Source organism: Camellia sinensis, chromosome 14, assembly GCF_055761805.1.
Source record: "Camellia sinensis isolate YWXY chromosome 14, ASM5576180v1, whole genome shotgun sequence".
In the NCBI taxonomy this organism is placed as follows: Eukaryota; Viridiplantae; Streptophyta; class Magnoliopsida; order Ericales; family Theaceae; genus Camellia; species Camellia sinensis.
In genome coordinates this window covers 134,265,735-134,292,086 of record NC_138974.1, presented here as the reverse complement: position 1 = coordinate 134,292,086, position 26,352 = coordinate 134,265,735, and the positions used below count along the sequence as shown (strand labels likewise).

Sequence of the window (26,352 nt, the reverse complement as noted above, 5' to 3'; positions counted from 1 at the left end):
GCTTTACAAAAAAGAGGAAAGTAAAAAGCTTAAAAATAATACAATTTCAAGTTGGCCGCATTCCATGGCCGGGGTATGGCTCTTCCCTCTAGATCCTCCAAGTGGTAAGCCCCCTTGCCTGCCAGACCAGTGATCTTGTAGGGTCCTTCCCAATTTGCCCCAAGTTTGCCTTCTCCTGGCACCAGGGTGTTGCCCATAATCTTCCTCAAAACCCAATCCCCAACTTTGAACGGTCTGGGGTGCACTGTCTTGTTATACTTCTTGGAGAGCTCTTGTTGGTAAGCGGCAACATGGATGAGGGCTTTCTCCCGGCGCTCTTCCGCTAGGTCCAACTCCAAGGCAATAGCCTCGGCATTTAGCTCGGGCTCAAAACTCTCAGTTCTGAGGGTGGGCATTTCAACTTCCAAGGGTATGACCGCCTCCATGCCATAAGCCAAAGCAAATGGAGTTTCCCCGGTCGAACGTCGCGGGGTTGTTCGATATGCCCAAAGGACGCTCGGTAATTCTTCAGCCCACTTGCCCTTAGCCTTTTCCAACCGTTTCTTCAACCCATCCAGTATAGTCTTGTTTGATGCTTCGGCTTGACCATTGGACTGCGGGTAGGCCGGGGTGGAGTTGTAGAATTCTATCTTCAGATCTTTACAAAATCCTCTGAATAGGCGACCGTCAAACTGGGTACCGTTGTCAGAGATCAAAATCTTGGGGACGCCAAACCGCGTGACAATGTTCTGCCAGACAAATCGCTTCACGTCTTTTTCTTTGATGGTTGCCAAGGGCTCAGCTTCAACCCACTTTGTGAAGTAATCTGTGGCCGCGATGAAGAATTTCCGGTTGCCCGGTGCTGTTGGCAACGGTCCCACTATATCTAGCCCCCACATGGCGAAAGGCCAAGGACTGGTGAGGGGAAGAAGTTCCCTGGCAGGCTGGTGGATCTGATGGGCGAATTTTTGGCATTTCTCGCACTTGCGGACATATTTTTGGGCGTCGGCCTGCATGCACGGCCACCAGTATCCCTGCGAAATAGCTCGGTAGGCCAAGGACCGTCCCCCGACGTGGCTGCCACAACTGCCTTCATGAATTTCAAACAAGAAGGCCTCCACACTGTTCGGGTGCACGCACTTGAGATAAGGACCGGTGAAGGACTTCTTATACAACGCGCCTGATGGAGAGAGCCAAAACCGCTCGGACTTCACCCGGATTTTGTGTGCTTCTTTCTTGTCCGCTGGAAGAGTCCGGTCTCTGAGGAACGAGATCAAGGGGTCCATCCATGAAGGACCTAGCTCGGCGCAGAGTACATCCGTCTGCCCGGCGTTTTCAATGCTTGGCCGCGGAAGAAAGTCAATCAACAGGGGGTTTGGAAATGTGCTATCTACCATGGAAGCGAGGCCGGCGAGTTCATCAGCCCGGCTGTTTTCTTCCCGGCCAATCTGCTGGACTCTGATTGCCTCAAACTGCTTGATATGGTCCCTGACCAGAGCTTGGTACTTCGCCATCCTGTCGTCCTTCGCTTCATAAATCCCGGAAACTTGATTAACCACAAGCTGGGAATCACTATATACGAGAAGCTCGGCAGCCTTCATTTGGATTGCGCTCTTGAGCCCAGCAAGAAGCGCCTCGTACTCAGCCTCGTTGTTAGACGCCGGGAAGCCGAGTGTGATAGAATGCTCTATGGTTAGGCCGTCCGGGGATATAAGAACAATACCTAGGCCGGCACCATGGCGGTTGGACGCTCCATCAACAAAAAGCTTCCACATGTCCCCCACGAAAAGCTTCCAGCAGTCAGATGGGTCCTGAGAGTTGCGAAGGGCAATGGGATCACAACTGCTCGGCTGTGCGGTGTCAAGTTTGGTGTTGACCGGTTCAAAGTCAGTGCCCCTTGGTGATTCGACACCGGACTCAGCAAGTTGGTCCGTAATGCCCAAGTCCGTAGGCGAAACACCAGGTTGCGGTGTGAAGCCGGCCGCAAGTTCTGAGCTGCCTGGAACCATTCCTCCCTCTCTTGAGGATTCGGCACCGGACTCAGCAAGTTGGTTCAGAATGCCCAAGTCCGTAGGCGAATCGTCAAGTTCTGAGCTGTGTGGAACCATTCCTTCCTCTCTTGAGGATTCGGCACCGGACTCAGCAAGTTGGTTCAGAATGCCCAAGTCCGTAGGCGAATCGTCAAGTTCTGAGCTGTGTGGAACCATTCCTTCCCCCCTTGGTGATGCGGTACCGGACGGAGTAGATGGGTTGGTGATACACAACTCCGTCATCGCAGCACCGGGAGGTATGACCGTGCAAACTGAGGGAATTTCGATGGTGCGCACTAACTCCGCGGCGCTACCTTCTGCAGCGGCTAGTTCCTCGGTTGGCATTGTGGGCGTCTCATCATCTGCCCCGGCAATGTCGACCGGGCATACCGGATGAGTGCCAGGTGAGAACTCGGCAACAAAATCGGCCAAGGTTTGGGCCTTGATTGCAGTGCGCGGCTGGAACTTCACATCGAACTGTCCCAACTCGACCGCCCATTTTAAGATTCTGCTTGAAAAGTCTGCGCGCTCAAACAAGGCCTTTAGGGGGAACTCGGTCAGTACGACGATGGGATGGGCGTGAAAGTAATGTGCCAATTTCCTCGAAGCCATCATCAGTGCCAACGCAAGCTTTTCCAAAGGCAAGTACCTCGTCTCAGCCGGCAGCAAGGTCTTACTGACGTAAAAAATTGGGAGGTGCTTGATCCCTTCAGCCCGGACTAACACCGCACTCACTGCGTGCTGGGAGACGGCAAGGTAAAGGTAGAGTTCCTCACCGGGCTCTGGTGTAACCAGCAGTGGCGGAGAAGACAAATAATCCTTGAGCTCAGCCAAAGCTCGGTCACACTCGTCATCCCATGAGAACTTTGACTTCAATGCTTGAAAGAAAGGGCGGCAGCGATCTGATGACCGGCTTATAAATCGATTGAGCGCGGCGGCCATCCCGGCCAGATGCTGCACGTCCTTGGCCGAGCTGGGCTGCTTCAACTCTTGCACGGCTCTAATCTGAGTGGGGTCTGCTTCGATGCCCCGGTTCGTGACTAAGAAACCCAAAAATTTCCCGGATCCCACACCAAAGGCACACTTAGAGGCGTTCAAGCGCAGCTTGTGCTTCTTCAGAATGGCGAACATCTCGGTTAAGTCGGACAAATGGTTTGCCTCATGACGGCTCTTTACCACCATATCATCGATGTAAGCCTCCATTGTCCGACCGAGCAAAGAAGCAAACATTTTGGTCACCATCCTCTGAAAGGTTGCCCCGGCGTTTTTCAAACCAAAAGGCATAACTCGATAGCAAAAGAGTCCCCTTGGAGTCGTGAAGGAGGTGATCTCTTGGTCAGGTCCATGCATGGAAATCTGGTGATAGCCGCGGTACGCATCCAAGAAACTGAGCCGATTGTGTCCAGCCGTCAAATCCACTAGCTGGTCAATGCGCGGCAAAGGGAAGCTGTCTTTTGGACAAGCTCGGTTGACTGTCTTGTAGTCAACACAAACTCGCCACTTTCCATTCTTCTTAGGCACCACCACCGTGTTGGAAATCCACCGAGGGTAGTGCACTTCCTGTATTGCTCGTGCTTCAAGCAAGTTTTTTACCTCCTCTGCTACTACCTCGGCGTGATGCAGTGCCGACCTCCTTGTTCGCTGGATGACTGGCTTTACGCCAGGGAAGACATTGAGGTGATGGCAGATAAAACTTGGGTCAAGGCCGGGCATGTCGTAGGGCGACCATGCAAAGACTTCGATATTTGCCATCAAAAACTCAATCATCTCGGTTCTCTCCATGGCCGAGAGACTTGAACCGAGCAAGAAGAATCTGTCCGGCTGCTCGGCATCAATCCGCACCTCAACGGGAACTCGTCGTTGTTTGCCATGGACGGCGATCAGATGAACCTGGAAGACAAGGTTTTGTCTGTCAAGTTTCCCACAGACGGCGCCAATTGTACGGGGAGCAAATATTCCGGCGTGCCCGTATTCCTTTCTTCCGAGCTCCGTCGATGTCCGATCACCTGCGAGCAAATAATGGTGAGCTACCCGGCGGTGTGTGGCCGGAAAAACCCTCCGACGGTCAAGTTAGCACACACCTTAGAGGGAATAGAGAGAAGGGAGAGAGTGTTTGAGTGTAAGAAATTCCTTACAGAGTGTTCGTGTGTCTCGTATGGGGGGCGCAGACATGCTTATATACCTTCTGTGCCCCATATCCACTCCCTGTCATCTCCTGACACGTGGCTCTGCTATCCCATCTGTCAGCATAAACCATGCCGTTCATCACCTGCTCTCAACTGCCTGCCAGCATAGCTGGAGCTCGGCAGCCGAGCTGCCTTACCTCGGTCATACCATGCTTCATACCTTAAGCGCCTGACCGGATAACCGAATGAAGGACCGGGCTAGGCGGCATCTCGGCAAAGCTTAGCCCGGGCTCCTCCTTTGGTCGGTCTTCTCGCCGGTCAGTCAACTACCTCGGCTGACCGCGCCTTTCCGAGCGCCGGCCTCTCGGTCTGTCTGGTCTCGACAATCCTCGGACCGAGCATCCCGGTCTGACCGGTCACTTCCTGGCCGAGCACCTTCTGCACGGTTCGGGGCAGCACACAGTCCAAACTCTGCCCGGCCCAAGTTCTGGTAGCCCATCTCCGGGTGAACAGTCGATCATCTCGGCCCAATGCTCTGCTGGGCCCTCAACCTGTTCGGTTTATACCTCGGCCCAACGCCGGAGCATAAATCACCCTCTCAATATTTATTTAATTTAATATCAAAAAATATTGCACAATATCTATTTTTAAAAACATCTTTGTTGTCGACTCAAGAAACATTAGGCAAACTCAATATACATGTTACCACTTGATAGCATCACATATTAGATGAAATAGGATATTAAGCCCTCGTTTAGAAATAAATTATTTTAGTAACTTTTTAATTTTTAGTTAAAATATAAGATAAAAAAATTGTATATTTGAAATAATTTTTTAATTTTTTACGAAAAGATATACAAAAAGTAAAGAAAAAAAGAAATCTTTAACTTTTTGCTATAAGTTATAGACTTTTTAATTTTTTTTAATAACTTTTTGACTTTTAAGATAAAACTATTACTTTCCAAACGAGGCCTAAGACTCAACCTAAGTTCTTCATGGGTGAAGAAGTGATTCTTACGTAGGAAAATTACCTTCCTCTGAAAATTGATTTATTGTGCAACTCTAAATTGACTTCTAAATGCTTGAGGGAATATGTCCTTAGCATTATAAGTTTATTTTAATTAATGCAATCGCAATATAAATCAATTATAGCATCCAATTAATTCAAATAAATCAAAAGATGTGAGTGAGAAACTCAAAAAAAATCATGGAGAAGACATTAAAAAACACTTGTCTCCTAGCGAGGTACAAGAATTCTGACAAACGGACATTAAAATTTAGAAGTTTCAATTACCACAATGAAATGAATTTACAGTTGTTGAATTTAGAGTTCCAACTGGAGCAATAAAATTGAAAATATCCCAATCATTCTCTCTTCCTTCATTTTTCTCATGAGATTATGAACCATTTCTCCATATTTTTCAGTGAGGTTTAACATTCTTCCACAGGACAGTTGTGATTCCAAATTCAATAAATCTGGATTCAATGATATCACCCACTTTTGATGTTGAGCAAATTTTAGATCCAATTTCATAGCTCTCATCTAATCTCATGTTAGGAAAGTGACAATAGAAAGCTAGTAGTAAAAAAATACACAAATTAGGAAATGGACTTAAAATTCTAATGGGTAACAACTCCCCCTGGACAAACACCTCTACAATCAGCCAAAAATCTGCCGGTGTGAATCAACCATTGCACACAAAAGATGCAGGAAAAAATGAAGTCATGATGGATACAGTTGCTGTTAACATAGGGGAAAATTATTGGAAAATTTACAAATAAGCTTGTTTGACTAACAATATTTATATAAATATGTGGTGCAACTCTTTCCCTATATATATATATATATATAAAGTAAAACTTGCACCTTAAAAAAATTCTCACATTTTGGTAAATATTTCTCCAACCTTTCACTTATTGATAGTTTCTCCAAAATTATATGATTCTCTTGGCACAAGTCTATATCAAAATAGTGGATTCGAATATTTTTGTATTGATTTTGAAAAACAAAATGACTAGTGTCATATAAAATATTGCCCCAATACTACCTAATGAGAAAAGCTGAATTGATGAGCTGTAATGACTCTAGAATATAAAAGTCAGGACAAGAAGTAAATGGCCAATCATCTTACAAGGTGGGCTAAGACGGTTGAATATGTGACATAATATGGATAAGAGAAGAATGGGTCAAGAAGGCTACAGAGAGCTATATATTATTCTACATTGGAGTGCTATGACTATTGAATTTTATATGGACAACTAGAAGAAGAAGAATATACTATACCCAACCAAAAGATGCCTCTGTTCCCAGTCTATAAATACCCATGTCTTAATGCACTTCTTCACAACCCACCACAACCTACTGTGATTCTCATTTGCCACATTACACCACTTTATACATTCATTCCTTTAGGATAAAAAATTAAAAAAAAAAATGGGTGTCACTACTTATACCCAAGAGTTCACCACCTCAGTAGCAGCCAACAGAATGTTCAAGGCTTTGATGCTTGACTCTCATAATCTCATCCCTAAGCTTCTCCCTCAATCCATCAAGAGCATCGAATACATTCAAGGTGATGGTGGTGCTGGAAGTATCAAGCAAACCAACTTCCCTGAAGGTTGGTTTATCTATATCTCTCAATTTCTGCACTTGCTATGATTTTTTATCATAAAATTACTTTTTATTATTATTTAATGACAATAGAATTAACAAAGAGAGTAGAGATACTGAAATAAATGATTGTTATCTTTGTGCTATTGCAGGAAGTCCAATGAAGTGTTTGAAGCACAAGATTGATTTACTTGATGTTGAGAACTATAAGTGCAAGTACACTGTGATTGAAGGGGATGCATTGGATGACAAGTTGGAATCTCTCTCTTATGAGGTTAAGTTTGAGCCTACTGGTAATGGATGCGAGACTAAGGTGACAAGCATAAGCTATTATCATGCCAAGGGTGGCATTGAGCTCAAAGAAGAGGAAATGGCAGCCGGAAAGGACAAGGGCATGGGAATGTTCAAGGTTGTCGAAGACTATCTGATCGCAAACCCAGATGTCTACGCTTGAATCAAAATTTGCTTCAGTTAAATTACTTCACTATTATCTATTAGTGTGTTGTAATTGAAGGTGTGAATTTTTGGTTTCTTTTTTGAAGAGTTACCTTTAGCATGAGAATAAAGGGTGTTTTGAGAAGATGCTTAAAAGTTACTTTTTGACTTTTTTTTAATTTTTTTGTGAGAGAGTGAAGTGGATTAAAAATTAGAAAGTAGCTTTTAACTTACTTTCCAAAATAGGTGTTTAGCAAGTCTCTTATTTTAATGTTGGATATTGAGTGTACTAGAATTGAAGCATGTAAAACCAAAATGAATAAAATAAGAAGTTTAATACTCTTATGGCATGTTTGATTGGAAGGATTAAAGCATGGGATTAGGATTATTAATCCGTGGGCCCAATCATCCTATGTTTGTTTTGACATTTTAGTTTAGGACTATTAATCCAATGGATAATTAATCCAACAAATTTGTAGGATTATTAGTAATGGGGTAGGGGTGGGATAGTTAATACCACATTAATTTGATAGGATTATTAATACCTCACTATTAGTATTGTGAATCAAACATGACCTTAGGGCATATTTGATTGGAAGGATTAAAGCATGGGATTAGGATTATTAATCCGTGGGCCCAATCATCCTATGTTTGTTTTGACATTTTGGTTTAGGACTATTAATTCAATGGATAATTAATCCAATAAATTTGTAGGATTATTAGTAATAGGGTAGGGGTGGGATAGTTAATACCACACTAATTTGATAGGATTATTAATACCTCACTATTAGTATTGTGAATCAAACATGACCTTAAAGTTGTGTTAGGAAAGCTAATTGTGATATCTGTTTCATTTAATTAAACACAGTATTTTATATTGAAATTTCAACTGATTTCATCCTCATAGTGAAAAGATGCTCAATACTGAAGATCAGAAATTAAACTAATTGCTTTATCAAGAAAATTGTTCTTAGTAAATATAATATTGATAATTTATCTCCTATTATAAGACTAGACTATGATTGTTAAAATATAATTATTTTCATATTATAAATAATCAATTGCCAATTGAAAAGAAAAAAAAAAAACTGTCAGTTTCAATTTTGGTTTTTTCTGGTTTGAAAACTGATTTTTTTTTCTTTTTTTTTTTTTAGAAAATATATTACATAATATTTTTACTTTTTATGTACAACTAATCTAGGTACATTTAAAAGTATAATATGTTGTAAAAAAAAATCTTTAACAAAATCATCAAATACAAAAAATATATATATAGTATATTTTCATTTTTTTTGTATTTATTATTTTTTAATATATACTTTTACAAAGATTTTACTTTTTATGTGTGTAAGTTAGTACATCTAAAAAGTAAAAAAAAAAAAATTTAAAAAATTACTAAAAGTAAAACAAAAAACTCAATTTTAGAAAAATCAATTAAAACCAAACAATAAGTCCAACAGGCAATGTCCAGACCCGCTCCAACTCAAACGAGATGGGTTTGGATAATGGGTTAATTAGATGGGGCGGGTTGAGGTGCGGCAAAACCCTAGCCCTACTCTCCTCATTCACCGAAGAAGATGAAAGAAGAAAAATGTACATAGATGAGCATACACAATTTTCTATAGCAGCGTGAAACAATCTTTCGAAATCTAATTTACATCTTTGATCATTTTTGGGCTCTCGCAATTGCACACAAAATTATTGGTGTACACTTCACTTTGGTAAATTGTTCCTATTTTTAAATTTATTCAAATTGTTAAAAAAATAAAAATAAAAAGTCTGGCAATTCTTTCAGCAATTTTGCATTTTTTTTTCCTCTCTAAATTAGGAAGCAGGAATGCTGACTTACCCTTCTTTTTTTTTACCACGTCCGAAGCCATTTATAGTGGTATAAACTATTCAATTCATAATCGTAGGGATAGGCTATTATGAACCCAGCATTCCCACCTTTGCTTCACATGCATTGTTACTTGTCCAATAGCCAATTTATGAGTGCTTCTCATGATTCAAATGACCCTTCAAATGACTTAGCATTTTTAGTTGTCATCCTGGTTTGTAGTGCGAGGGTAGATGCTTGTTCAATAAATAAATGAAAATGAAGAAGAATGTTACGTAGGGGCTAGAAATTATTACAATGAATGACTAGAGATTTATTGATCTATACTGCGACCTTCTGTTTCATGTCGAGTTTAGACTCCAAAAGATTGTCTAATGTAACTTCTACTAAAGCCCCATGTGTAGGTTATATATTGCAGAAGTTGCATCTTTTGTATTCATGTGTTCATCCATGGTTTTTCGTGGCCAACTGGCCCGCTCAAATTCTTTTTACTCAAGTGAACCCCCAAGACATGATGGGACTGACAAACCATCTGGAGTTGGAGGTACCTTGTAATATTCTGCTGCCCATGTTGGAAGCATTTGGGGATAAATAAGCTATTTAGTGAGCATTAGCTCTTAATCTGGTGCTTCTCTAGCAAAGGTTATCTATGAGACTGTATTTTGCAGAATTTCACAACCAAACAATTTTTTCTTTGTGAACAGTTGCAAGCAACAGCATATGGCCCGAATACGAGATGGATAATGCTACGTATTATGAAATAAATATCATGAAAAACTTCATGAAACTAATCCAAGGGTGAATGCATAACATACAATAAAACACTACAAACACTATAATCCAATCCAAGGATGGAGAATCTTCATAAAAACTTTTCATGACATTGTTTTCATGATACCTAACATTATTGAGATGGGATCATAAACGAAGACGAATGTGAATTTGACACACAAATGTCTAAAGATAATGGATATGCTAATTCATTGGTTTCAGGGAGCCGAAAAAATGAAACCGTCAATTCATTTGCTAGCCAATTTTGAGGTATGGATTGCTATATAAATGATGTCGGAATTTTATCTAATGCACAGGTTCTGTCTCATTGCTGGTAAACAGGGTGATGGTGACAGAAAGAGTTGGGCCTCCTTCCAAGAACGCATAGCCAGGGCACCTGAACAAGTTTTGAGGTGATTTCTTACCTCTAATATGAGAATGCAAATCGTTCTGTTTTATGAGCTTTTGCACCATATCGCATGTGAAATAAAAATAAACAAATTGAAAGCCGACACGATTTTGGGAAACAATATAAGATCTAGTGGAAAATTTGTGACCTCTTGCCTTCATGGGGAAAATCATTTCTAAAGTAGATGTCTTGTTTATATATATTTTGATCAGTTGTAGTCAAGAAAAATAAATAAGAGCAGCAAAAAAGACTTTGAAACTTTTTGTTGGTTACATTGCCGTTGGCTGACCACCGTAGGTCTTTAGGCTGCATGATTTAGGAAAACTTTGAATTTCCTTGAAATTTTCTTTACCACTGTTGGCCTTGTAGGCCTATTAACCGCAGTTCTTACACTGGTGAAACATATACGTCTCTGGTTGGGAAAAAAATAAAAAATTTGTTGCTCAAGCCGTTATGTAATATATATGCATCACATTACTAATTGAAGGATAGTCTGCCCTGTCTATAATATGGAAATATGTAATTTAAAGAATACTTTGAAATTTTCTTTTGCTAGCACTGGCCTTGTTGACTAACCACCCATGATTTTGGCAGTGTGATTTTGAGGTGGGACATTTTTTAAATTTAATTATTAGCCAAGGCAAATCTAAAATATATATATATATATATATATATATATATTAGCCAAGTCACATGTTGGAGTCATTAATCATTTTTAATTTTCCCCCTCTTCCACTCATTGACTGGACTATAATATTCATCTGGTTGGTTGTTAAGTCATTTATTTCTTTGAATATAACAGGTATTGCAGGTGTTAAATACATTGATAGAGAGAGAATAAATTGTATGTATTATTAATTGATGTGTATTGTTATGTTTACAATGATCATATATATAGAAGAAAATGTGGTAGTAGGTGTAGGTGGTAGGTGGAGTGAAGTGGAGGTGGTAGGTGGAGTGGGTGGTAGTGGAGGTGGTAGGTGGAGTGGTGATTTATTATTTACAATTTACATCAACAGCCCCCCTCAAACTCAAGGAGGATAGGTACTAGCCAACTTGAGTTTGGAGAGAGTAACAAAACAGAAAAATAAGCTGACAAATAAAATTAAAAATGGGATAGGAGACACTGTATGGTTGTGTCAGACCGTTGTAGAAGACACGGTATGGTCGTGTCGGACCGTTGTAGCAGACAGTTTACGGGGTCATGGCGGACCGGTGTAGCAGACACTGTGTGGTCGTGTCAGACCGATGTAGAAGACAGTTTATGGGGTCATGTCGGACCGTTGTAGAAGACAGTTTATGGGGTCATGTCGGACCGGTGTAGCAGGACAGTTTACGAGGTCATGCCGGACCGTTGTAGCAGACACTGTGTGGTCGTGTCTAGGGGTGGGCGCGGGTCGGTTGCGGCCACGGAACCTCCAATCCGCCATCCGTCCGCCAGATTGGCGGATTGAAGAAAATCAATCCGCATCCGTCCGCCAATCCGGCGGATGTGGATTGAGCGGATTGGCGGTTTGGCGGATGGATGCGAATCGGTTTGGCGGTTTAAAATTTTATAAATTTTCAACATAATTCAACTTGTGCACTTCCTCAAACGAAAAAAGAAAAAAAATAAAAAGAAAGTATTACCGTCAATGACTTAAAAAAATATTACAATCACTGTATGCCTTATCTAAAGAAAAAAAGTTTGAAACTTTAGAATATCATGATCACTGCATGCCTCATCCACATATTACAATCACAGTATGATTCATCCCCATAAAGTATTACAATCTGTGATTCTTAAAATATAATAACAATTCAAATCACCAAAACCATGAACAGAGCAGTAGTAGAGATTGAATGTCTCTGTATTGTTACATCTACATATGTTTTTGAAAACAAAAACCAACCAACATATATCATATTTTCTATTTATTATTTTTAGAGATACATTTAAAAACTAAAAAATATATATGAATAATACGTTTATTTTTTTCAATTCAAAAAATATATTCAAGTTGAAAACTTTTTTTCAACAGAATATTTAAACTCTTTTTCAATTGAAAACACAAATATAATATTTAAACAAATTAAAAATACAAAGTCTTATAAATTACTAGGGGTGCTTGCGATTTGGCGGTTTGGCGGTTCGGTTGCGGCCAAAAAATCTCAAATCCGCCATCCGTCCGCCAAATTGGCGGATTTGAGAAAATCAATCCGCAACCGTCCGCTCGTCATCACGCATCCATCCAAAATGCGGCGGATCGGTTTGGTTCGGTCGGTTTTGGCGGATCGGTATATCCGCTGCTCACCCCTAGTCGTGTCAGACCGTTGTAGCAGACAGTTTATGGGGTCATGTCGGACCGTTGTAGAAGACAGTTTATGGGGTCATGTCGGACCGTTGTAGAAGACAGTTTACGGGGTCATGTCGGACCGTTGTAGCAGAGGTTGTGGTGGTGCACCAAGGGGGCGACTTAGGGAGTGCGCCATGAGCGACTTATACATGATACTGTGTATAACCCCCCCTCAAACTTAAATAGGTGTGAAGATAGAAACCTATTTGAGGTTGAAAAGGGATTGATAAAGCTGACCGGTGTACAAGACACTGTATGAGTGTGGATAATGTGATGATGGTTTTGGGTGGAGAATATGTGAGAATGGAAAAAGGGTTATATAATAAAGTGCTCTCTGGCCGGAAGAGAAAAAGGTAGTGTTGTGTATGTTGATAGTATAATAAAATATGAGATAGTGGGTATGCAATTCGGCCAAAAGGAAGAGAGAGAGTTATTTAATTGAAGAGGGGAAGGAATTAAAAAATTAAAAGAAACAGATAAAAGAAAAAGAAGAAGATTCGGGGTGTTGGGTTGGTTGTTCAAAAATAGTGGTTTAAAAAAAAAAAAGAAAGGGAGGTGGTGGAAATAAAAAATAAAATAAAGGAGGAATTGGTAAAACCAGCACATGGGTTGTTGGGTGGGTTGGTCAAAAATAGTGGTTAAAAAAAAAAGAAAAAAAGAAAGGGAGGTGGTGGAAATAAAAAAGAAAATAAAGGAAGAAGTCTGAGAGAGAGGTGCCGAGAGAGTGAGAGAGCTCTGTTAGAGAGAGAGAGCTGGGTTTGGTCTTCTGTGCCATGGGATGGAGGCCAAGCATAGTCGTCTTAGCTTCAATTTTTTTTTTTTTTTTTTGTTTCATTCACTCCTTCGTGTCCATCACCTTCGCTGCGAACACTGCTTCTCCGTTGATGGCTCCGCACTTGAGCTCAGCCAAGTAGACCGAGCCGATGTCATCGGAGCCGAGGCGGTGGATGAATCGGAGGGCCGGGAGGGAGATTTGGCCCGAGGAGGATTCGGATCTGGGGTGGCGGATTGCGTCCCAGCAGGGATTGCCGGAGGGAGTGTGGGGCTTGGCGGCTGCGGCGGCGATGGCGGGGCCGAGGTGGCTGACGGAGGAGGAAGCGGTAGTCCAGGTTGTCTCGGAGCCGGAGCTGGTGCTGCGGTGGATGTCGGTGGCGGTGGTGGTGGTGGTGGAGTTGAAAGCCTATGTCCAGAGACCCAAAGCCCAGGCTGAGGTGGACCGCCGATCTCCATGACCGATTTGTCGATGCAGTCACCAAGCTTGGTGGCCCTGACAAAGCAACTCCCAAGTCGGTGCTGAGAGTGATGGGCGTAAATGGGCTTGACGTTGTACCATTTAAAGAGTCATTTACAGAAGTATAGACTTGGGCAGCAGGCCAAGAAACACAATACTATAGAACAAAACAGAGAGAACAATGATGGTTCCTACAGAGATTACCAAGTGCATTCCTCAAGCGCAACTACCCATTCACTGGGAGTGAATACTGAACAAGGAGAACTGCCAATTGCAGAGGCACTGCGGTGTCAGGTTGAAGTACAGAAAAGATTACAAGAGCAACTCGAGGTACAAAAGAAGTTGCAGATGAGAATAGAGGCCCAAGGGAAGTACTTGCAAACAATATTAGAGGAAAGGAAAGACATCAAGCTTAAAGTTGAAGGCAGTTCCGTAAATTTTGATTTGAATACTAGAGGGAGCTATGATTTCATTTGCACTAGTAGATCTGAAATGATACAACCTATGAAAGCCTTCTTTGGTGGACGTCTCGAAGGAAGTGCCGCCACGGACCACAGAAGACATCCATGAGGATTCTTTGTAGAGCCTGATCTCCACACCTAGTTCTGATCGTATCACCGTGTATTGTGGTGACGGTGCTCTAGTGCAGGACAAATGAGGTCATAGGAAGCAGTAGTGGTGGGATTCCTTCATCAGAGAAGAGAGCAGCTATGGAATTTGTGGCAGCGGAGTGAAGGTATGTGTAGAGGTCCGGCGGGCGGCCAAGGAGAGGCTGCCGCCCGCCGGTGAAGCAGAATGACTAGGTTGTTAACCTAGCTCTGATACCATGTTAAATACATTGATAGAGAGAGAATAAATTGTATGTATTATTAATTGATGTGTATTGTTATGTTTACAATGATCATATATATAGAAGAAAATGTGGTAGTAGGTGTAGGTGGTAGGTGGAGTGAAGTGGAGGTGGTAGGTGGAGTGGGTGGTAGTGGAGGTGGTAGGTGGAGTGGTGATTTATTATTTACAATTTACATCAACAGCAGGTATTATGAAAGAGCTAAACCCTTGTGGCCCATTTCTAGTGGCCGGCCATCGAAGACTGATATTACAAAATGCAGTTATTGTGGTGGTCCCCAAGGTTTCGAATTTCAGGTGTGGAAATTTTTCTTCTTCAACATTTAATAAAATCTGATCTTCCATTGAAACCTTTTTGCTTATGTTTGGATTTTTTATGATTCCAGATTTTGCCACAGTTGCTTTATTATTTTGGCGTGAAAAATTATGTGAATTCTCTTGATTGGGCAACTATTGTTGTCTGTGCATGTGAAGCCTCTTGCGAGGGAACCGGGGCTTATAAAGAGGAATTTGGCTGGGTTCAGTTTGCTTCCCAATCTGCTCCAGTACCTTGATAATATACATATGAAATTTTGACAAGGATGCTTTTTGTTTTTCCAACTTGTTTTTCCAATTGGGGCTTGGGGAGTTCTTTTATGGGAAATTTGGCTATAAACCCTCTTTACCTTCCTTTCATTGTTAAAAGAACTAAGAAAAAAATTATATTTTCTAAACCTCCTCATAATTATAAAGTCTTGCATAAAGGACAAAATTTATTATTTAAATATTTTATTAGACTATTATACCCTTAACTAAATTTTTCCACCTTTTCCACCCCTCTCTTCCCACCTTCTCTGTCTCTCTCCTCCCTCTTTCCCTTCTGACTTTGTTCTCCGCCGATGTGCTCCTCCTCCTTCTAGTTGCCTCGATCGCCGTCGATGACCGTGACATGATTAGATTACCGTCAGAAACTTCTAGATTCTTCTCCAGCGATGATAGCAACGACGACTATGATGATTCCCTTCCAGATCTAAAGCGCTGTTTCTTGACAATTTTGGTAACTTCTTCTTCTCCGGGGATGATAACAACGTCATCGTCATCACTCTCCTAGCCAAGTCCGGTCAGTTATTAGGCGAAACTCCGGCGATCAACAATGCCGAAACCGATCTCTACGATGAACTCATCAAGAACATCGGGAACGAAATCAACTACGGGCCAGAAAGTTGTCCTCCGGTGCCGGAATCGAAGGAGATCGTCTACTAGGAGAAACAGATCGTCTCTAAATTGAGGCATGTTTGGTGGAGTTGTTTGGTTATACATATTTTTTTAAACACAGATTTGAGTTTTGAATGTATGTATATATATATATATATATATTTGTGTGTATGAGTGTTGTTGAACACATGTATTCTTTTCATTGAGATTTGTGATTGTTGATCGAGTTTTAGAAGTTTTTCTTCTTAATTAGATATGTTGATTTATTGATTAATTTGTTTTGTTTTTGTTTGTTTTTTTTTTTTTTTTTTGATTTATTTTTGTTGTTTTTGATCTAATTTTATTTGAAGAACCATTGCTCTGTTTTTTGGTTCAGATAATCAGAGTAAAATTTTACTCTTGTTCTATTGCTCTGTTTTTTGTTTGAGAGAATTACAATAAAATTTTACTCTGGTGTTAGAATGACAGTAAAATTTTACTGTCAAGAGGTGGTCATTGCCAAACACTTCAGCCGCCACAAACACTGCCTTCGCTTTTTTATTTTTGTGCAGAGTAACATTTTACTTTTAATTTCAGAGTCTCACAATTTACTCGTTTTTCAAAGTAAAATTTTACTTTTATGCAGAGTAAAATTTTACTTTTGTGTAGAGTCTAACATTTTACTAATTTTTCAGAGTAAAATTTTACTTTTATACAGAGTAAAATTTTACTTTTAGCTTCAGAGTCTCACAGTTTGCTTGTTTTTCAAAGTAAAATTTATTTTTATACAGAGTAAAAGTAAAATATGTGTAGAGTCTAACATTTTACTAGTTTTTCAGAGTAAAATTTTACTTTTAGCTTCAGAGTCTCACAGTTTGCTCGTTTTTCAGAATAAAATTTTACTTTTATACAGAGTAAAATTTTATTTTTGTGTAGAGTCTAACATTTTACTAGTTTTTCAGAGTAAAATTTTACTTTTATACAGAGTAAAATTTTACTCTGAAATACACAGTGAAGATGGCTTAATAGGAGAGCTGATAGATATGAGGGTAATATAGTAAAAGAAACATGTTTTAAAATATTATGGAGTTTTGAAAGAACTTATATAATTCTTGTCCTTTTAAAAGACAAATTAAATAGTAAGAGGGCTATCACCAAATCTCCCTTTTTTTATCTATTCTTTTCTTTTCTTCTCTTTTCTTTTTTGTCATTTATTTTGATTTTCTGTGACACATGATGAGTTGCCACAAATGTAGCAATTGTTTTGCGTTATTTGCTTATGTAATCTATATTTGTATAGGGCGGATTATACTAACAAATCCTTATAGTTTGAAACTCGTATCAATTTAGTTCTTAACTTTTTAATTGTGACACATTTGACTTTAAATTTTGAATCTTATTTCAAATAAGGATAATTGAAGATACAATTGCTCAATTTCAAGGGTAAAGTAGTCAATTTGATAAAATATAAACTAATTTGACAAAAATAAATGTCAAAAAAATATTTTTGAATTTTTAAAATTATTTCTACCCACCAAAGATAAAATTATGTAAAATTAATAAATCTTCTATGCATTTATTTATTTATTTATTTTACCAAATTAATTTTTATTATGTGTTTAGATGATAATCGACTTTTAATGTGAAATCAATATATTTAATATAGGTGTAATCGGTTCGGTACGATCGGTATTTAGATAAAAAATTACACCAAACCGATAATGTCAGTTTTACTATTTTGAACACTGATACAGATCGCTTTTCCAATCAAACCGGTTGAAACGGTTCGGTTTGGTGCGGTTTAATCGGTTTAAGATTTTTTAAACGAAAGCCACTTTTAAATATAATCATTAATCTATATAAAAAATATTAAAATTAATTATTTGTCTACCATTCCAAACATATCCAATTTAATACATACTTTTCAATTCCTAAATTAACAAAAATAAAAACAAAAAAAAAAGTTTAAAAATACTAACGTTTCAAGAATAATGAGTAGAGTTAAGATTATATGTAATAAGAGTTTACAAATTTAGACTATAAAGATGATAAGGTTAATTAATTAAGGTCAATAATTTATTATATTTATTAATCATTATATCATTAGATTATATAAATAAATACAATATATGTTGAAGCGGTTGGTTTCGATTTAGATTGGTGCATTAGGTACTTAAATTGATACCGAATCGAAAATCACAAAAATTCAAATTTAAAAACCATACAGACTAATTCTTATTAAAAAACAGACCAAATATAGCTAGTTTGGTCCGGTTCAATCGGTTTTGTCGGTTGTATTGGTTTTTCTTAGCTTTATAATTTAATATATGAAATGTTTTTAGTTTTGGATTTTTTGATTTAATGGACTGATTTAACAATGATATTAAAATTGTCGTCATATTTGACTTTTGAAAAAAAAGAAAGTAATTTAATGAAAATAAAAACGACCATCCATTACATGATCATTATCCAAACGCATAATAAAAATTAATTGGTAAATAAATAAATGTGTAAAAGATTTATTAATTTTACATAATTTTATGTTGGATAAATTACAAATACACCCCCAGAGATTTGATTAAAATACAAATCGCCCCTTGTAATTTTAAAAATTACATTTCACTCCCTGAGGTTTCTAATTTCATAACAAAACATCACTTTTATTAATAAATCATCAAGTCAATTAACAGTTTTTAATGATGTTAAAAAATATGTTTCAATTAATAATTTAGGTAATTTTATTATTGTATAAGAGAGTAATTATGAATTTCATTTTTTTAGTTAATTATGTTAAATAAAAAATTCTAATAAGAGGGGAATATATATTTTAAGCAAATCTCAGCAGATGTATTTGTAATTTACCTTTTTATGTTTGATGGGTATAAATAATTTTTAAAAATTTTAAAATATTTTACTAACATTTATTTTTGTCAAATTAGTTATATTTTAATAAATTGACGATTTTTCCCTTGAAATTGATTAATGATATATTCAATTGTTTTTATTTAAAGCAAGACTCAAAATTTAAGATCAAATATATTACAATTGAAAAGTCAAGAATTAAAGTGACACAAATTCCAAACTTAAAATTATAAAAACCGTTAATATAATTTACCCTTTTATATATGACAAGTTTATCCGTCAAGTTTCTCAATTTGTTTTTGCAACGTTCCAAATTGCAGCAAAAGCTTTGAAGATACTAAAATCTTGAATATTATAATTAGATCATATATATAGTCGATCAAATATATGCGTATCCAATTGGGATTGGATAATTGGATCGGGTTGGATATTTTGAATCGGACACCTGATCTGCAAATCAGGCAGATCCAGACTAAACAATCCAAGCCTAGTAGCTCCATTCAAATTCAAATAGAGAATTATTTGGTATTGTTCTTTGACGAAGAAATTGCAACAATTATTAACATATCTTAATGCAGACAAAAAATAATAATAAATAATCAATAAACTGTTTGAGATCCAGCCGGTAATCATAATTATTGACAAGCTATAAAAGACAATTTTATTCCAACAATATCAATATCACTCCCTTTTCTATTCTTTTTGTTTTTTATTGACAGAACAACATCACTCCTTGAACACCCTTTGCCCATCCACTACTACACAATCCTATTGGCCATCACCAATACACAAATTCACAGTGTAACATAAAGTAACAAAACAAAATTTAAAGAGTAAACATCATAAAATAATTTTATAAAAAAAAAAAATTAAAAGAAGTATGTGCTTAGTGCACTGCCAAAAATTTCCTCAAACGTGAATGAAGAAAATGAGGCTGTACATGAGCAACCGACCTGGATGAGATGCCAGATTGGAAGGGTTCCATTGCAGGACTTGACAATGTTCAATTAAATCGATGGAAGATGCTGAATCTGCAACTTTTTCGACGATTATCCACTTGAATTCAAAGCAGAAACCCAAAGACGCATTTAGAACCTCATTGTATGGATTGGATGAAACTGATAAATGTAATTTAAGGTGTTGGTATCATAAAATCGCTATGCGACTGCTTGGATACAAGAAAATGAAGCAAGCTGAAGAAGAATTCGAAAGTGGGGTCTGAAGATTAGGACATGGTTCAGGAGACACTGCCTCAGAAAAACCTGACACATTGGAACATACCCATGAAGGAGAAGGATCAAAGGCAATGGAAAAGGAAATATTTGATAGGCAAATTGAAGTGAAAGGAGATTCATCAATTCCTGAAAACTTCCCCGCGGTAGTGATGTTCGTGCCAACTATGTCCTTAAAAGTGATGCCCTTGACAACAGGAAGTGCATAAGGATCAAATTTGTCATCCGGGTGCGATTCACATTGACCTGTAGCCTCAATAGCGATATCAACATTTACCATTTCCACATCTGATATGAGAATATCTTTTATGTAACCACCCCGACCTCTTGATGTCTTCACTTCTATGCCAATGAATGAATTGGATATGTGAAGGTGCTCGGTAAGTATGTTAGAGATGCCACCGGACATCTCACTGCCAAAAGCCAGACCAGAGCCAGAAAAAGACTGAAGGTGAACATCCCTGATGTGGACATCTGTGGTTGGTCTGCCATAGGCAATTCCATACTCGTCCCATCCACTCTTGAGCGCAATGGCATCGTAACCCATACTAATGTTGCTATTCTCGATGCACACATGGTCACAAGAATCTGATAAATTTCATTTCATCTTTTGTTAGAAAAAGATAATCTATATTATATGATCTCAACAATCTTGCACTCAATATTAAGAAAGAAACTGCATAAGTTTACACCAATATATAGAAGAGGCAAAAATAATGGTTCAGTGATATTACGAGTAGCATTGTTGTAGATGAAACACGATTATTGGGGGTGGTTTATAAAAGAAAGGAAAGAAAACGAAACCAATATCTCATGTGAAACATTTTGTGTACTTATAGCGGGTTGGTTTTTTGAATGTTTGCATTCATCTTATATTTAAGCCAAAATATCAATAATTAGGAAAATTATCAATACATAACAGTCCTATCCCCAGTGAAAGCCTATAAAAAAAAATAAAAAAAATAAAAATTCTCTGTGAAAGATGCAACCAAGAACTAAGATAAATAAAGAAATATTTTCGTACGAACCTGGGATTATTCCACTAGTGTAAGGAGAATTGGGAGGAGAATGGACGGTTATGTTTTGAATTAGCACATAACTGCATCATATCCACTAGTTATTATCAATCAAACTAAACTTTATAACGCTTAAAGTTAAGAATCCATTAGAGACAAACTAGTCGTTAGAGGTGGTTAGCCAAGATACCTGCAATATACTGGATGGATGTTCCATGCAGGTGAATTTAAAAAGGTTATATTTGATATAACAATATCACTAGAGCTAATAAATTCGACGAGAGGTGGACGGCTGTTGTTTAAGGAATGAGAACTGAACTGGTTCCACCACATAGAACCCTCGCCATCAATAGTTCCGTTGCCACCTGGTGCAATCAACGGACGTATGTAAAAAAGAAAAATTACGAACTACCAAAACGGAAAGAGTAGGCAGAAAAAGAAGAAATGAGGAGATACACTTACCTGTTATCACCACATCAGTTAAATTATATCCAGTAATCAAGCTGCGATATCTTCCACCTGGCAGTTCAATCCCCCGGCCATAAGATGGTAAAGGTTCAACGATTTCCCAGTGAGATAAATCCTGCAATGTGAAAAAAATAAAGGATAAACTAAACTCACCTTTATTTGAAGGATGCGAGTATTGATATGATCAACTAATTCAGATTACAAATCCATTAGCTAGAAAAGATATGCTAAATTGCAAAATATGACAGTGAATTGCCAACTTTTTTTACACTGGCTTGGCCAAATTGTTATTAAATAGGAGCATGAGAAAATTATGGCGCACAACAAGATTGGTTTTGGAAAGTTCTAGGCTGTTGTTATCTTGGCCTCTTTCCAACTGCACATTAATTCTCTCGTAACAAGAAAAATCACACCTATTGAATGAGTATTATATCCTTATCTTGCCCCATTAGTTGTTGGCTTTCTGTTAATGTCCATATTTCTTGTTTAGTCAAGCACAAGCCCTTAAATTTTCTTCGAGTTACTGAAAAAAAAATTTTACCAGTTGAGCTACTATATTTTTGGCAATTGGAATAAAGACATGATTTTGTAGCAAAAGCATTGAAGATGGAGGTCAAGAACCAACAAGGGCTAAAAGCCTAAAAGAAAGAAAAAAAATTCTGATTTTACCACAAGCAAAATGAATGGAAGATAAAAGACCAATTTCGGCAGAAGAAAATTGTCCAGTTTGTCTCTTATCGATACCCCGCCAAACTAAAAACAGAAAATAAACAAATAGTATCATTTCCGTGCAGCAAATTGACATGTCATCTTTCTATCCATTAAATAGGTTTAAATAGGAGTATGCTAGAATCTAATTCAGGTGATGGTAAAACAAAACAAATCATGCATAGAATTCCAAAATGTTCCACATCCCCATAAAAATATACACATTGACGAAGGGATTGGTTATGTGTGAGATCAACATTATACATGATTGTTTTTGTCCCATATTTGGCAAAAATAAACAGGTAGATAACATGCAACCCCAAATGAAAGTCAAGGGTTTTTTGGTTTTTAGAAAAATGATCATGCACTGCTGCCACTTTTGTACATAGCATATAACCCCCGTAAACAAATACTGAGAAAGAAAGTAGCAAGTATGGTTCCAAGCCAAGCACTTAACGCAATAGTTTCCATGGCTACCACAGCATAACTAAGGGACTCTTAGTTGTATCACAAGAAGAATGCAATTTTCTTTTATTTCTAATGAAATGGATAAAATTAAGTCCAAAATAAGAACCTGCGATCCCAGAACTACAGCTTCTCTTGCCAGGAAAAGTGTAAGGTGGCTCGTAAGATTGAAGCTTCCAGTAAGCCACCTGCCCTTCGGAACATAGAGCTGAGCACCACCCTTGTCAGCAAATGACTTTAGGTAGAAAATAGCATTTTGGAAAGCAACTGTGTTCAACGTCTTCCCATCCCCAACAGCCCCGAATTCCAAGATGGACACACTGTGAGGTCTGGGTTCCAAAGGCCCGTTGAATTCACATTGTCCTTCATTTTGAGCCCCAAGGGTTCCAACAGCATCACTTAATGCCAGAAGCAAAAGTAGTGCCACCTGAAAAGAAGAGGGAACAAAAGATAAAGGTAAAGAGCATTGTAAAACAGAAATTCAACTTGCAGTTGCAAGCAGTCCCTACAATCTCTCTTTTTGGCTGAAACTGTTATACCATTTCAATATTTATAGATTAACAATTAAAGAAGAATCCTAACTAATTACATATTGAAAAAAAAAAAAAAAAAATTAAATAGGAAAAATATTGAAGGCCAATTCAACTAGCAAAATCACTAAAACTGATAGTCATACTAAAACTGTGCAAAGTTTTCAACAATTTCAGGAAAATTTATTAACCTCACTATAATATATACTATACTAATATTATTCTCATACTCACATCAAAGGAAAAAGAAATCAATATGAGCCAACAATGATGAAAACTTTAACCAGAAAATAAAAGAACATACAACTCTCATAGTCTGTAATTCAGAGCTATGTACATCATCTAGCCACAAGCAAACCAATAGATACTATATTATAAAAATAAGTTCAACAAAATCTACAGATATTCAGTACAATTTGGGTCCTTAGAAGGAAATCCATCCTGGAATCCGAGAAAGAAATCCATCCAAACAAAAGCCATCTTAAGTGAGGCCTTCTTCTGTCCTGTTACGAGTTTTACCTGCTTGCGCATGAAGAACAAGGGAGCTGTAACTCGAAGTATCAGAAATTTTTTTTTTTTTTTTTTTTTAAATGTTGAAATCTTGAAATAAAGAGTAAATCTGAGAGTTTGTGCAGCCAATTGATTTCAAAGCAATAAAATGAAAATTAGAAGAAAAAAAAGCACCTCAAACATAGTTCCTTACCATCATATACATTCAGAAAAAAGAAAACAAAACCTAAATCCATTTCCATGAAAGAACACATTGCATCTCATTCTTTGGTTAGTGAACTTCAAGGGCAAAAACAATGTAGTAGAACCAAGTAGAAAAATGAATAAACACTACAACAAATGTAAAGATCAAGTTGATTTTGACCCAGAATATATATATATATATATATCAGAAACCCAGCAAATTAGTACAATACAACATGACTACATAAGATGGGATTTTCTAATTAGCATTGCAACGCACTCTAAAACTCAAATTCACGGCAAAGAATCAGCCAATCCATCAAAATCAACAATTGGGCAGCATTAAATAAATAAAATAAAAAAATGAATTGAATTGAATGGAATTAGAAATGAAAAGTCGGATGACAACATATATTTCAGATACCCAGATGCTGATTTGACAATTAATCACAATAAACCATAACTACAAATGAAGAGAAAGTAAGAGCAAAAACATTAAAAGCAGAAAAATAAACGTACTTACTAGCCTTTTCATCATCATGATGAATGTGTTGTTTTTCTTGGGTCTGAGTCAGGACCACCCACGAGCAACTAGGAGAGTGAATAACAACAGTGACTCGACCTGAAGGCAGAGAAGAAGAAGAGGGAAAAATGGTACTAGTTCAATTAATTACTATACGAACAGATGGTGAATGAAAGCGACAGCCCAAGAAAAAAAGAAACAAAGACACTATACATATATATAGCCCTCTATATACATGTATAATATGAAGCAAATCATACATAATTACCATTAATCAGCTCAATAAAATCGCTATTCCAAACTGGAATTGCCGACACTGAATTGTGAATTGGCCAAAGACGGCCGATAACAGATGAGAAAGAGATGGGATCAACAAGGCGGTGGGGTGTGTGATTTGTGTGACTTTTAGAGAGAGAATCTATTTTTTTTTCAAGATAGTTTAGAGAGAGGATCTTTAATTCCGATTTATTTATTATTAATTAGTACGGAAATAAATAAATAAATTATTTTTTTTTAGCAATCAAATACTGTAAGGTCAAGTTTGGCATGTGGTTAAAAAATTAAAAAGTCACTCAAAAAATTAAAAAATTATTATTATTCATCAAAAGTCAAAAATTACGGCTGCACAACTCTTAATTCTAATTTTTTTCTACACACTAATTTATATAATTTTTTAATACACATTTTTTTATAAAAATTCAAAAAATTAACTTAAATAATCATATTTTTTTCTTAACTTTTTAATTCAAAAAATCAAAAAATATACTTATTTAAGACATTACAAACAATCCCTAAATAAAAAGTTATTTAGAAAGTACTAAATTAATATATTTTTTATTTTTAAAAAAAATATAAAATATAAATTAAATTTAAAATAATATAATAAAAAAATAATATAACTTAAATAAAATAATTATAACCTAAGTAAAATAATATGTTAAAATAACCTATATTATTTTAACACATGAAAACAACTATTAAATTTTGAAAGGTGTGTTGCGTTGTGTCGTGTTGGGACGGAAGGGGGGATTGAGATCTAGTGTGTGGGGGAACAGGGGGAGAGAGGAGGCATGTGGTTCAACAGTGGAGGAAAGTGCGGCAATGTGGGACCGAACCACCGATGATGTGCCCAGGATGCCAGTCTGGCGTCACTCTTGCTTTGCCAGGTCATTGCCCCCTCCTTGTTGGCCTCTATACCCATTTATTTTGTCACGTAACTCTTCATTATTGAATAGACAAATATTTTTATTAAAAAAAAATTATTTACAAATAATAATTTTTTTAATAATATTTTATTTTTAAATAAAAGATCAGTAATAAATTATATTATTATGTATAAAAATTATATATTTTTTATTTGTATAACATTACTGATCTTATAAATATTTTTAAAACACTAAGGCCTAGTTTGGGAAGACTAAATAAGTGCACTTTTTGACTTTTTATGAAATATGGGTTGGGTTTGGGTTGGGTTTGAAGTGATGTGTTAGAGAGGTGATGTGACTTAAATAAGATGATGTGACTTAAATAGGATAGTGACTTTTTGACTTTTTATCTTTTTTGTCTCATGCCAAACTTGGCCTAAGGAATTGTTATGAATGATTTAAATAAATATATTTTTAGTTTTTTATAAAAAATAATATAACTTAAAAAAAGATTAAATAAAATAAAATAAATATGCCAAAGCCTAATTGTTTTATTTATTTTATTATTTTGCCCCTGGTTACAATGGCCCTGTTTGGTAAGCCTTATTTCTAACTTATTTCAACTTTTAGCTTAATTTAAGCTATTTTGATATGTTTGGTTCAGCTTAACAATACAGTTTATAACTTTTTGTAAGTCAAAAATCAACTTATTCTTTAAGTGGGGAGGAAAAACTTAATTTATAAGTCAAAAATCAGTTTATGTTTATAGTTCTAAGCTATAAACTATTAAGATATAAGTTATAATCACTTTCACACCGCTCTACTAAACGGGCCAATGTCCAACAACCAATTAGCTATTGATTCATAAATATGGGCTCCACCTGAATTAATGAAAGAACTCATGAAGTAGTTGAACATTATCT

At 37.2% G+C, this 26,352-nt stretch overlaps 2 protein-coding genes and 1 long non-coding RNA gene across 4 annotated transcripts; 1 reads left to right on the top strand and 2 right to left on the bottom strand.

The window, feature by feature from the left end:
• Positions 1 to 6,373: 6,373 nt before the first annotated feature.
• On the top strand, positions 6,374 to 7,520 carry LOC114271835 (pathogenesis-related protein STH-2). The gene is made up of 2 exons (XM_028213471.2): positions 6,374 to 6,753; positions 6,899 to 7,520. Exons 1-2 carry the CDS (start codon positions 6,570 to 6,572, stop codon positions 7,198 to 7,200), a joined length of 486 nt encoding a protein of 161 aa, XP_028069272.1. The 5' UTR covers positions 6,374 to 6,569; the 3' UTR covers positions 7,201 to 7,520.
• On the bottom strand, positions 6,897 to 8,145 carry LOC114271836 (uncharacterized). The gene is made up of 2 exons (XR_014350898.1): positions 7,993 to 8,145; positions 6,897 to 7,522 (listed from the first exon to the last, which is right to left on the bottom strand). It is a non-coding gene; the product is annotated as an uncharacterized LOC114271836 (long non-coding RNA).
• An 11,139-nt stretch (positions 8,146 to 19,284) lies between these two features.
• LOC114271837 (putative polygalacturonase) lies at positions 19,285 to 24,751 on the bottom strand. 2 transcript variants are annotated; one of them, XM_028213473.2, is made up of 7 exons: positions 24,553 to 24,751; positions 24,285 to 24,383; positions 22,648 to 22,965; positions 21,360 to 21,480; positions 21,088 to 21,262; positions 20,910 to 20,980; positions 19,285 to 20,469 (listed from the first exon to the last, which is right to left on the bottom strand). In XM_028213473.2, the coding sequence occupies exons 2-7, from the start codon at positions 24,300 to 24,302 to the stop codon at positions 19,796 to 19,798; spliced, it is 1,377 nt and encodes a 458-aa protein (XP_028069274.2). In that variant the 5' UTR covers positions 24,303 to 24,383; positions 24,553 to 24,751; the 3' UTR covers positions 19,285 to 19,795. The 2 variants fall into 2 exon arrangements, with proteins under 2 accessions (XP_028069274.2, XP_028069273.2); XM_028213472.2 differs by lacking the exon at positions 24,553 to 24,751 and having other exon boundaries at positions 24,285 to 24,495.
• Between the last annotated feature and the right edge of the window lie 1,601 nt (positions 24,752 to 26,352).

Excerpts from the sequence above, each read along its gene's own strand:
- LOC114271835 (XM_028213471.2), top strand. The coding sequence starts at position 6,570 with ATGGGTGTCACTACTTATACCCAAGAGTTCACCACCTCAGTAGCAGCC. Across the intron at positions 6,754-6,898 it reads GCAAACCAACTTCCCTGAAG|GAAGTCCAATGAAGTGTTTG; the intron begins GTTGGTTTATCT and ends GTGCTATTGCAG.
- LOC114271837 (XM_028213473.2), bottom strand. Across the intron at positions 21,481-22,647 it reads CTGTAGTTCTGGGATCGCAG|GATTTATCTCACTGGGAAAT; the intron begins GTTCTTATTTTG and ends TTCACATTGCAG. Across the intron at positions 20,981-21,087 it reads ATCCATCCAGTATATTGCAG|TTATGTGCTAATTCAAAACA; the intron begins GTATCTTGGCTA and ends GATATGATGCAG.